At 40.7% G+C, this 12,890-nt stretch overlaps 1 protein-coding gene across 9 annotated transcripts in view; it reads left to right on the top strand.

Moving 5' to 3' along the window:
• The window catches only part of LOC139761666 (uncharacterized), an 84,321-nt gene that overhangs the window by 49,917 nt on the left and 21,514 nt on the right, over positions 1 to 12,890 (top strand). For 8 of the 9 annotated variants that reach the window (XM_071685983.1, XM_071685988.1, XM_071685981.1 and 5 more), the window contains one exon: positions 11,384 to 11,569. The exons of the other annotated variant lie outside the window; for it this stretch is intronic. In XM_071685983.1, the coding sequence (XP_071542084.1) occupies positions 11,384 to 11,569 (186 nt within the window). The remainder of the gene's footprint in view (positions 1 to 11,383; positions 11,570 to 12,890) is intronic. 9 annotated transcript variants of the gene reach the window in all.

The following is a 12,890-nucleotide window of genomic DNA, read 5'->3' as shown; positions in this document are numbered from 1 at the left end:
ACAGAATATTATTTTTTATTTGATCACAGATTTTCAGTAGTATTATTGTCACATCCTCATGTTTCTGCTCTTTATCTCTTTGTGCTGCCATACCTCTCTTACTTCAGCTGCTAAGGTTTCCCCCATTTCCTTTTGGAGAGGTGTTTAGAGAGGCAAATTTTGATGAAGCGTAAGTCAACAGTAACCTTTATATTTTGGTAGGATACAATATGCACCACTTTGCTTTTGGATTGGAAAGAAAATTTATTTCTGTATGTTGATTTTTTTACTTGCATCCTCCATGCTGTTTATTGTGATGCTGAAGGGTGACCATGTACAACTTCCTCCAGAAATAACATTACCAAGTAGCTTTGCATGCTGTATATGCTTATACCCTTTTGAAACACAATGCCTTTGCCCTCCTTACTGCCTGCCTTCCAACTGCTGTTTATGCCCGCTCTAATATGTGTCTTTCAGCACATATATGTCACCTCATTCTATATACAGGTATTTATTTTTCTTTGTTGAACATTCCCTTCATACTACTAAGTTTTTCATGCATATTTACCATTTCCCATGTTAGCGAGGTAGCACCAGGAATAGAGAAAGAAATGGTCTCATTTACTCATTGCTAAATATTTTATGTAATATTCATCATTAACCCTTTCACTGTGGCTGGTTTATGATCCCGTGCCCATTGCCTGTGATCACTAGGTATGGAGCATATTTTTGGAAATACGAGAATAAGGTGTTTCATATTTTAACTGTGGCAGTGAAGAGAGTACTTATCTTTGATAAAAACAGAGAACTCATTGGGATGCAGATTTTTATGTTGCTGCTGTGAGGCATCGAAGGGTGCATATCACCAATTGACATAAGCCACCTAGCACAACCAGATATACAGTATAAGTACACCATTGTGTTTTTTCTTGTTTGTTTTACACTAGTTGAATAAGGTATGTATATATGTATGTCAGTATTTGTGCTTGCATTTTAGTTTACATGGATTTCTGTTTTGCATGACAGAATACATTGAAGATTTAAATCATGTGGAGTTATATGATCATATGCACTTGTAAGAATGGATGGAGAGTTGAGTGAAAGTTTCAGTACACATGTGGGTGTGAGGTAGGGCTGTGTGATGTCACTGTGGCTTTTTATCATGTGTACAGATGGAGTGATAAGAGAGATGAAAGCAAAACTAGGGAAAAGGGGTGTAGAAATGGAGTGTATTGGTGAGGTATGGTGCCTAGTGACTGGCCTGTTTACTAGGAGTGCTGTTTGTGGTGAGTGACGCTGAGCAAATGCATGTATAAGTTTGGATGGAGAGTTTAGTGAAAGTTTCGGTATACATGTGGGTGTGAGGCAGGGCTGTGTGATGTCATGGTGGCTTTTTACTGTATGTACAGATAGGGTGATTAGAGAGATGGAAACAAAACTAGGGAAAAGGGGTGTAGAATTGGAGTGTAGTGGCAACGTATGTTGCCTAGTGACAAGCCTGTTTACTGGGAGTGCTGTTTGCTAGGAATGAAGATGAGTTACAGAAGGTTGTAAGTTTATTTTATGATGTGGATAAGTGTAGGTGATTGAAGGTAAACGCGAGGAAAAGTGAAGTAATGGTGTTTGAAAGGAAACAGAATGAAATTATAGATTTTGCAAAGCCCTATAATAGGAGTGAAATAAGAAATTGTACCAAACTTTGTTATACTTAGGGGGAGAAAGACTGGAAGAGATGATAGAAATTAAGCATTTAGCCGAAAAGTTTTGTAAGTTTGGTGATATGGAAGGAGAGATAAGGTAGAGAGCGATGCAGGATGGAAGAACCACTGGGTCCCATTATATAGTGAAGGGGAGAGGTGTAAGTATTGAAGTGAAGAAAGGATTAAAGGCTGACATAGTCCTCTAGACCCTCACCTATGCAGCCGAAACATGGATGTGGGATGAATCACAAAAGTCGAGAATTCAGGCTGTGGAAATATTGTATTTGAGAGGAGCATGTGAAGGATGAAGAAAGTAATGAGGGGGGTGTATGAGAAATGTGTTACAGCATGGAATGTGAGGGGAATGAATTGTGGATTGGTAGAGTTGATGAAATGCAATACATTGAGGTTATTTGGGTTTGTGGAGAGAATGCAAGGAGAGTGTACAATTAAAGGGTATGAGAGAAAACCACCGGTGACATAGGGAAATAGAATGGAAGAGTTCTGGAGGGAGAGAAATGAGGGAAGGCTGTGTGTGGATTGATATATGCAAGAACGTTTATAAGAGTAGTGGTAAGTCGAGACTTCTACTCTGGACAACTCCATGGTAGGAGTTCCTAGAGGGAACGACTGTCTAAGATATAAATATAATTATTTATTTTATTATACTTTGTTGCTGTCTCCCGCGTTAGCGAGGTAGCGCAAGGAAACAGATGAAAGAATGGTCCAACCCACCCACATACACATGTATATACATAAACATTCACACATGCACATATACAGACCTATACATTTCAAGTATACATACATATATACTCATGTAGATATTCATACTTGCTGCCTTCATCCATTCCCGTCGCCACCCCACCACACATGAAATGACAACCCTCCCCCCCTGCGCGCGAGGTAGTGCTAGGAAAAGACAACAAAGGCCACATTCGTTCACACTTAGTCTCTCGCTGTCATGTGTAATGCACCGAAACCACAGCTCCCTTTACACATCGAGGCCCCACAAAACTTTCCATGGTTTACCCCAGACTCTTCACATACCCTAGTTTAATCCACTGACAGCACATCGACCCTAGTATACCACATCGTTCCAATTCACTCCATTCCTTACATGGCTTTCACCCTTCTGCATGTTCAGGCCCCAATCGCTCATAATCTTTTTCACTCCATCCTTCCACCTCCAATTTGGTCTCCCACTTCTTGTTCCCTCCACCTCTGACACATATATCCTCTTTGTCAATCTTTCCTCACTCATTCTCTCCATTTCAATGTACCCTCTTCTGCTCTCTCAGCCACACTCTTTTTATTACCACACATCTCTCTTATTCTTTCATTACTTACTTGATCAGACCACCTCACACTACAGATTGTCCTCAAACATCTCATTTCCAGCACATTCACCCTCCTCCACACAACCCTATCTATAGCCCACGCCTCGCAACCATATAACATTATTGGAATCACTATTCCTTCAAGCATACCCATTTTTGCTTTCCGAGATAATGTTTTCACCTTCCATGTATCTTCATCGCTCCCAGAACCTTCGCCCCCTCCCCCAACCTGTGACTCACTTCCGCTACCATTGGTTCCTGGTTCCATCCGCTGCTAGATCCACTCCCAGATATCTAAAACACTTTACTTCCTCCAGTTTTTCTCCATTCAAACTTACCACCCAGTTGATTTGTCCCTCAACCCTACTGTACCTAATAACCTTGCTCTTATTCAAGTTTACTCTCAGCTTTCTTCTTTCACACATTTTACCAGACTCAGTCACCGGCTTCTGCAGTTTCTCACACGAATCAGTCACCAGCGCTGTATCATCAGTGAACGACAACTGACTCACTTCCCAAGCTCTCTCATCCACAACAGACTGCATACTTGTCCCTCTCTCCAAAACTCTTGCATTCACCACCCTAACAACCCCATCCATAAACAAATTAAACAACCATGGAGACATCACGCACCCCTGCCGCAAACCGACATTCACTGGGAAACAATCACTTTTCTCTCTCCCTACTTGTACACATATATATATTATCCTTGAGATAGGGGAGAAAGATTACTTCCCATTTATTCCTTGCGTGTTGTAAACGCGGCTAAAAGGGAAGGGAACACGGGGCTGAAAGTCCTCCTCTGTTGTTTTTAATTTTTCCAAAATTAAGGACCAGAGAAGGGGGCCGAGTGAGGATATTCCCTCTAAGGCTCATTCCTCGGTTCTTAACCCTACCTCGCTAATGCGGGAAATTGTGAATATGTATGAAAATATATATATATATATATATATATATATATATATATATATATATATATATATATATATATATATATATATATATATATATATTTTTATGTGCTTTCTCGCTGTCTCCCGCTTTAGCGAGGTAGCGCAAGGAAACAGATGAAAGAATGGCCCAACCCACCCACATACACATGTCTATACATACATGTCCACACACGCCAATATACATACCTATACATCTCAACGTATACATGTATATACACACACAGACATATACAGATATATACATGTACATAATTCATACTGTCTGCCTTTATTCATTCCCATCGCCACCCCGCCACACATGAAATAAAAATCCCTCCCCCTCATGTGTGCGAGGTAGCACTAGGAAAAGACAACAAAGGCCACATTCGTTCACACTCAGTCTCTAGCTGTCATGTAATAAGAACTTTCAATGGTTTACCCCAGACGCTTCACATGCCCTGGTTCAATCCATTGACAGCACGTTGACCCCAGTATACCACATCGTTCCAATTCACTCTATCCCTTGCATGCCTTTCACCCTCCTGCATGTTCAGGCCCCGATCACTCAGAATCTTTTTCACTCCATCTTTCCTCCTCCAATTTGGTCTCCCACTTCTCCTCGTTCCCTCCACCTCTGACACATATATCCTCTTGCTCAATTTTTCCTCACTCATTCTCTCCATGTGACCAAACCATTTCAAAACACCCTCTTCTGCTCTCTCAACCACACTCTTTTTATTACCATACATCTCTCTTACCCTATTATTACTTACTCGATCAAACCACCTCACACCACATATTGTCCTCAAACATCTCATGTCCAGCACATTGACCCTTCTCCTCACAACTCTATCGATAGCCCACGCCTCGCAACCATATAACATTGTTGGAACCACTATTCCTTCAGAAATACCCATTTTTGCTTTCCGAGATAATGTTCTCGACTTCCTCACATTCTTCAAAGCTCCCAGAACTTTCGCCCCCTCCCCATCCTATAATTCACTCCGCTTCCATGGTTCCATCTGCTGCTACATCCACTCCCAGATATCTAAAACACTTCACTTCCTCCAGTTTTTCTCCATTCAAACTTACCTCCCAATTGACTTGTCCCTCAACCTTACTGTACCTACAGTCACCAGCTTCTGCAGTTTCTCACACGAATCAGCCATCAGCGCTGTATCATCAACGAACAACAACTGACTCACTTCCCAAGCTCTCATTCACAACAGACTGCATACTTGCTCCTCTTTCCAAAACTCTTGCATTCATCTACCTAACAACCCCATCCATAAACAAATTAAACAACCATGGAGACATCACACACCCCTGCCACAAACCTACATTCACTGAGAACCAATCACATTCCTCTCTTCCTACAAATACACATGCCTTACATCCTCGATAAAAGCTTTTCACTGCTTCCAGCACCTTGCCTCCCACACCATATACTCTTAATACCTTCCACAGAGCATCTCTATCAACTCTATCATATTCCTTCTCCAGATCCATAAATGCTACATACGAATCCATTTGCTTATCTAAGTATTTCTCTCATACATTCTTCAAAGCAAACACCAGATCCACACATCCTCTACCACTTCTAAAACCACACTGCTCTTCCCCAATCTGATGCTCTGTACATGCCTTCACCCTCTCAGTCAATACCCTCCCATATAGTTTCCCAGGAATACATCACCACCACTTGTTATCACCTCCCCATTCTTCCCCCTCATTGAAGTTCCCAATGATTCCCTTGTCCTACGCACTTTATTTACCTCCTTCCAAAACATCTTTTTATTCTCCCTAAAATTTAATGATACTCTCTCACCCCAACTCTCATTTGCCCTCTTTTTCACCTCTTGCACTTTTCTCTTGACCTCCTGCCTCTTTCTTTTATACAACTCCTAGTCATTTGCATTATTTCCCTGCAAAAATCGTTGAAATGCCTCTCTTTTCTCTTTCACTAACAATCTTACTTCTTCATCCCACCACTCACTACCCTTTCTAATCTCCCCACAATTTTGCGCGTGATCAAGATATTCCTATGAGTCGACAGGGAAAATGAAACACGATAAGTTCCCGAGTGCACTTTCGTGTAATAACCACATCATCATGGGAGTCACAAGAGCGAAATATAAGTCAGTCGATATGCATCGAAGAGACGAAGTTAGGATGCTATTTGGTAAACATGCGATTGTCCAAGACACAACGAGCATTCATAAACTTATCATTTTACAAATTTTACCAACAGTAAAGTTATCTAATTTATAGACCATCACTAATATTAAGATGATAATTCTTTGTGTATTTGATAATAGAAGATTCAATGATATTTGTCGTGGTAATAGAGTTAGAGTTAATAACTGAGAGATGGCATTACTCCAGTCAGTACAATGATCATAGTTTTTAACGTGATTAAAAAGGCATTTGATTCTTGTCCAGTTCATATACCATATTTATGTTGTTAAGTCTAACAGAAAGATCCTTACCAGTCTGCCCAACATAAAATTTATCACAATTCCACATGGCATTTTATAGATGCATCCAAGAGAATTTTCTGGTGAATTACTGATTAAGATAATCTTTATAGTATTATTGTTGCTGAAGGCAACATTTACATGAAACGATTTAAACAACATGGGAAGTAAAGTGAAATTATTATTAAAAGGGAGAACGAAAAGATTCTTGGTGTCAATGGGAGGTTTGGGCTCAACTCTATGAAATGATTTCTTTGCTAACTTAAGGGATTTTCCGCATTACCGAGGGAGCGTTAAGAACAGAGGACTGGGCCTTTGAGGGAATATCCTCACCTGGCCCCCTTCTATGTTCCCTCTTTTGGAAAATTAAAAAAAATGAGAGGGGAGGATTTCCAGCCACCCGCTTCCTCCTCTTTTAGTCGCCTTCTACGACACGCAGGGAATACGTGGGAAGTATTCTTTCTCCCCTATCCCCAAGGATATATATGTATTTTTTTTTATTTTTTATTTTGCTTTGTCGCTGTCTCCCACATTAGGGAGGTAGTGCAAGGAAACAGACAAAAGAATGGCCCTACCCACCCACATACACATGTATATACATACACGTCCACACACGCAAATATACATACCTATACATCTCAACGTATACCTATATAAACGCACACAGACATATACCTATATATACACACATGTACATAATTTATACTGTCTGCCTTTATTCATTCTCATCACCACCCCGCCACACATGAAATAACAACCCCTTCCCCCCTCATGTGTGCGAGGTAGCACTAGAAAAAGCCAACAAAGGCCACATTCGTTCACACTCAGTCTCTAGCTGTCATGTAATAATGCACCGAAACCACAGCTCCCTTTCCACATCCAGGCCCCAGAAAGCTTTCCATGGTTTACCCCAGACGCTTCACATGCCCTAGTTCAATCCATTGACAGCACGTCGACCCCGGTATACCACAACGTTCCAATTCGCTCTATTCCTTGCACGCCTTTCACCATCCTGCATGTTCAGGCCCCGATCACTCAAAATCTTTTTCACTCCATCTTTCCACCTCCAATTTGGTCTCCCACTTCTTCTTGTTCCCTCCACCTCTGACACGTATATGCTCTTTGTCAATCTTTCCCCACTCATTCTCTCTATGTGACCAAACCATTTCAAAACACCCTCTTCTGCTCTCTCAACCACACTCTTTTTATTACCACACATCTCTCTTACCCTTTCATTACTTACTCGATCAAACCACCTCACACCATATATTGTCCTCAGACATCTCATTTCCAGGACATCCACCCTCCTCCACACAACTCTATCTATAGCCCACGCCTTGCAACCATATAACATTGTTGGAATCACTATTCCTTCAAACATGGCCATTTTTGCTTTCCAAGATAACATTCTTGACCTCCACACATTTCTCATCGCTCCCAGAACTTTCTCCCCCACCCTATGATTCACTTTCGCTTAAATGGTTCCATCCACTGCTACGTCCACTCCCAGATATCTAAAACACTTCACTTCCTCCAGTTTTTCTCCATTCAAACTTACCTCCCAGTTGACTTGTCCCTCAACCCTACTGTACCTAATAACCTTGCTCTTATTCACAGTTACTCTCAGCTTTTTTCTTTCACACACTTTACCAAATTCAGTCACCAGCTTCTGCAGTTTCTCACCCGAATCAGCCACCAGTGCGGTATGATCAGCGAACAACAACTGACTCACTTCCCCAGCTCTCTCCCTAACAACCCCATCCATAAACAAATTGAACGACAATGGAGACATCACGCACCCCTGCCGCAAACTAACATTCACTGAGAACCAATCACTTTCCTCTCTTCCTACACATACACATGCCTTACATCCTCGATAAAAACTTTTCACTGCTTCCAACATCTTACCTCCCACACCATATATTCTTGATATCTTCTACAGAGCATCTCTATCAACTCTATCATATGCCCTCTCCAGATCCATGAATACTACATACAAATCCAATTGCTTTTTCAAGTATTTCTCACATACATTTTTCAAAGCAAACACCTGATCCACACATCCTCTACCATTTCTGAAACCATACTGCTCTTCCCCAATCTGATGCTCTGTACTTGCCTTCACCCTCTCAATCAGTACCCTCCCATATTATTTATTTATTTATTTATCTATTCATTTATTTATATATTTATTATACTTATTTGTTGTCTCCCGCATTTGCAAAGTAGCACAAGGAAACAGACGAAAGAATGGCCCAACCACCCCACTTACCCATGTATATCCATGAATGCCCACACACGCACATATACATATATATACATGTACACACTCATACTTGCTGCCCCCATCCATTCCTGTCGCCACCCTGCCACACATGAAACGGCAGCCCCCCTTCCACCTGCACACGTGTGAGGTAGCGCCAGGAAAAGACAATAAAGGCCACATTCGTTCACACTTAGTGTCTAGCTGTCATGTGTATTACACCGAAACCACAGCTCCCTTTCCACTTCCAGGCCCCAGAAAACTTTCCATGGTTTACCCCAGATGCTTCACATGCTTCGGTTCAATCCATTGACAACACATCGACCCTGGTATACCACATTGTTCCAATGCACTCTTACTCCTTGCACGCCTATCACCCTCCTGTATGTTCAGGCCCCGATCACTCAAAATCTTTTTCACTCCATCCTTCCACCTCCACTTTGGTCTCCCACTTCTCGTTCCCTCCACCTCTGACACATATATCCTCTTTATCAATCTTTCCTCACTCATTCTCTCCATGTAGCCAAACCATTTCAATGTACCTTCTGCTCTCTCAACCACACTCTGTGTATTACCACACATCTCTCTTACCCTTTCATTACTAACTCTATCAAACCACCTCACACCACATATTGTCCTCAGACATTTCATTTCCAACACATCCACCCTCCTCTGCGCAACCCTATCTATAGACCATGCCTCACAACCATATAACTTTGTTGGAACCACTACTTCTTCAAACTTACCTATTTTGTCTCTCTGAGATAACATTCTTGTCTTTCACACATTCTTCATCACTCCCAGTACCTTTGCCCCTCCTCCACCTTGTGACTCACTTCTGCTTCCAGGGTTCCATCTGCTGCTAAATCCACTCACAGATATCTAAAACACTTCACTTCCTCCAGTTTTTCTCCATTCAAACTTACCTCCCAATTAATTTGTTCCTCAACCCTACTGAACCTAATAACCTTGCTGTTATTCACTCTCAGCTTTCGTCTTTCACACACTTTACCAATCTCAGTCATCAGCTTTTGTAGTTTCTCGACAGAATCAGCCACCAGTGCTGTAACATCCACGAACAAGAACTAACTCACCTCCCAAGCCCTCTCACCGACAACAGAGTGTATATTTGCCCCTCTCTCCAAAACTCTTGCATTCACCTCCCTAACAACCCCATTTATAAACAAATTAAACAACCATGGAGACATCATGCACCCCTGCCGCAAATTGACATTCACTGGGACCCAATCACTTTCCTCTCTTCTTACCCATACACATGCCTTATATCCTTGATAAAAACTTTTCACTGCCTCTAGCAACTTACCTCTCGCACCAAATACTCTTAATGCCTTCAACAAAGCATCTCTATCAACTCAACCATATGCCTTCTCCAGACCCATAAATGCTATATACAAATCCATCTGTTTTTCTAAGTATTTCCACATACATTCTTCAAAGCAAACACCTGATCCACTCATCCTCTACCACTTCTGAAACCACACTGCTCTTCCCCAATCTGATGCTCTGTACATGCCTTCAGCCTTTCAATCAATACCCTCCCATATAATTTCCCAGGAATACTCAACAAACTTATACATCTGTAATTTGAACACTCACCTCAATCCCCTTTGCTTTTGCACAGTGGCAATATGCATGCATTCCACCAATCCTCAGGCACTTCACCATGAACTATACATGCACTGAATATCCTCACCAACCATTCAACAACACAGTCACCCCCCTTTTTTAATAGATTCCACAGCAATACCATCCAAACCCGTTGCCTTGCCGGCTTTCATCTTCCGCAAAGCTTTCACTACCTCTTCTCTGTCTACCAAATCATTTTCCCTAACTCTCTCACTTCTCACACCACTTTGAACAAAACACCCCATATCTGCCACTCTATTGTCAAACACATTCAACAAACCTTCAAAATGCTCACTCCATCTTGTGCACTGCAATTTTAGTGTATGTGTATGTATTTGTATGTATATGTGCATATATGGGTATTTATATATATATATATATATATATGTGTATATGAGTGGATGGGCCATTCTTCGTCTGTTTCCTGGCGCTACCTCGCTGACGCGGGAAACTGTGATTAAGTATAATAATAATAAAAGCTCTCAGCAGCACTCAAAAGTATTCCATTTATACCATATAGAGTTTCATTATCCTGTAGAGCTTTCCTCTCCACTTTATTTTATGCCTTTTTTGAAGTCCATAAATGCTACACACAGTTTCTCCTTTTTCTTATGTTTTCCACCGCTGTTAGTCTGAGAATGCTTAATTTTATGCCGAGGCTAAAAGCCTTTCTTGTTATCTTTATGCAACCCCAATGCCCATATTTTGGGGGTCTCCTGAAGCTTATTATTATTATTATTATGCAATTAGGGAGATGATATACTCCTTTGAAGTGAGAATTTCCTTAGTGAGATTGGATGCCTGTTTGTCCACTGACGTGTGAGACCCTATACTCACGGCACATGACTCTGAAAGTTTTATTATCGTGCCTTGTCAACCTAACTGTCCACAGTGCATCTGATTTCTTGTATAATATGATACGCATAGGAAACAGTTGACAGTGTTATTTGAATGGCCAAATATGCAAGCAGTAATAACAAATACGGTTAATTCACTCAGTTTTAAGTTTCAGAGAATAAATACTGTAGCAGACAATTATTTATAGGTGTATGGAGCATAGTGCAGCAGGTAGAGAATGAGGAGGCATGTCCGGACATCGGCTGCAAACATTCAGCTTTCCCGTCTTCTCCTGCCCTTCATCTGCTGTCAATTAATCCACCACCAGCAATAACCAACAATATTGCAATGTCACATATTTTGCAGATAATAATCCAGGATATAAGGGCACAAGGTAACCTATGTATTATGTTATGTCAGAATATGACATAGATATTTTGTAATTAACATATAGTGGATCAGCTGGGTGCACTGCTTTGGTCTGTGAACGGCAGTTTTTGAGCCCTTTCTAAATTATAATCAGCTTTCTTATAAATTCACAGAACTGCTGTCTGTGACAGAATTATTCTTTGAAGCTCAAAATTGACTATAATTGATGGTATTCATCGTTATGCCTGCATATTTGGCCATTCAAATAATACTGACAACTGTTTCTCATATGTATCATATTATACACAAAATCAGATGCACTATGGACTTGTAGGTTGCCAGGGCATGATAATGAAACATTCAGACTTGTGCAGGGTGATTTTAGTAGATTATCTGTGCTAGATGTGGTCAGTGATTACTTGCAGATCAAACTCTGGTAAATAGATAAAGACCTTTTTCTGCTTATCATACTCTTTGCATAATTTACTTTTTCTCAAATAATGTGTATAAATCTTACATATTAATGAATGTGTTGCTCATAAGCTCCATTGCACCAGGGTTTTCATTTGACCACATCACATTCTCCTGTCTGCCCTAGGAGACATTTTGACCATGATCATACTGTATACATGCAAAGACATTTCAGAAATGTTTTTTTTTTGTTGCATCAGTTAGCAACTTTTTCATACAGAAAAGCATCAACAAGTGCTTGATTTTATTGATTTTGGGTTTTCAAGTCATAATGTAGACTTGGACTATGACCAAAATGTTTGAGGCATGCATAGAATGTGCATAGAGAGCATGTATAAAAGAAGCTGTAAGGTAGTGAATTATAATTAAAATGGGACATGTTAGTTTTGAATGTGATTTAGATTGGAAAGAACGTGGAGGAAGAGGAGTGTTTTAGATAGCTGAGTGTGGATGTGGTAGCAGATAGAACTGTAGCACCTGAGGAGTGAGTAAAAGGAGATGTCACTGTTTGTGAGGGCAGGGATATGTATGTCTGATGGTACAGTAGTCCCATTGCTGCTGTGTGGTATAAGTTGTGGGTTCTGAATGCAAAAGAATAAAAGATGGTTGATGTGTTTAAAATGAAATGTTTGAGGACGGTATGTGGTTTGAAGAGATATGATTGTGTTCAGAATGATAAGGTGAAAGATATGGTTGTATGCTGAGCATGACTGCGGAGAGCTGAATAAGGTGTCCTGAAAATATTTGGACCTATGGAGAGTGTGGTTGAAAATGGACTGACTAAAAGTACGGGAACCTCTTGATTTACACAACAGTTACATTCTTGAAAATGGTTGCATGTGTCAAAAACTTGTAAATCAAATAATATAAGTAAT

The sequence above is a fragment of the Panulirus ornatus genome, chromosome 41, assembly GCF_036320965.1.
Source record: "Panulirus ornatus isolate Po-2019 chromosome 41, ASM3632096v1, whole genome shotgun sequence".
NCBI classification, from domain to species: domain Eukaryota; kingdom Metazoa; phylum Arthropoda; class Malacostraca; order Decapoda; family Palinuridae; genus Panulirus; species Panulirus ornatus.
The sequence above is the reverse complement of the archived record's forward strand: the minus strand, read 5'-3'. Positions and strand labels throughout refer to the sequence as shown.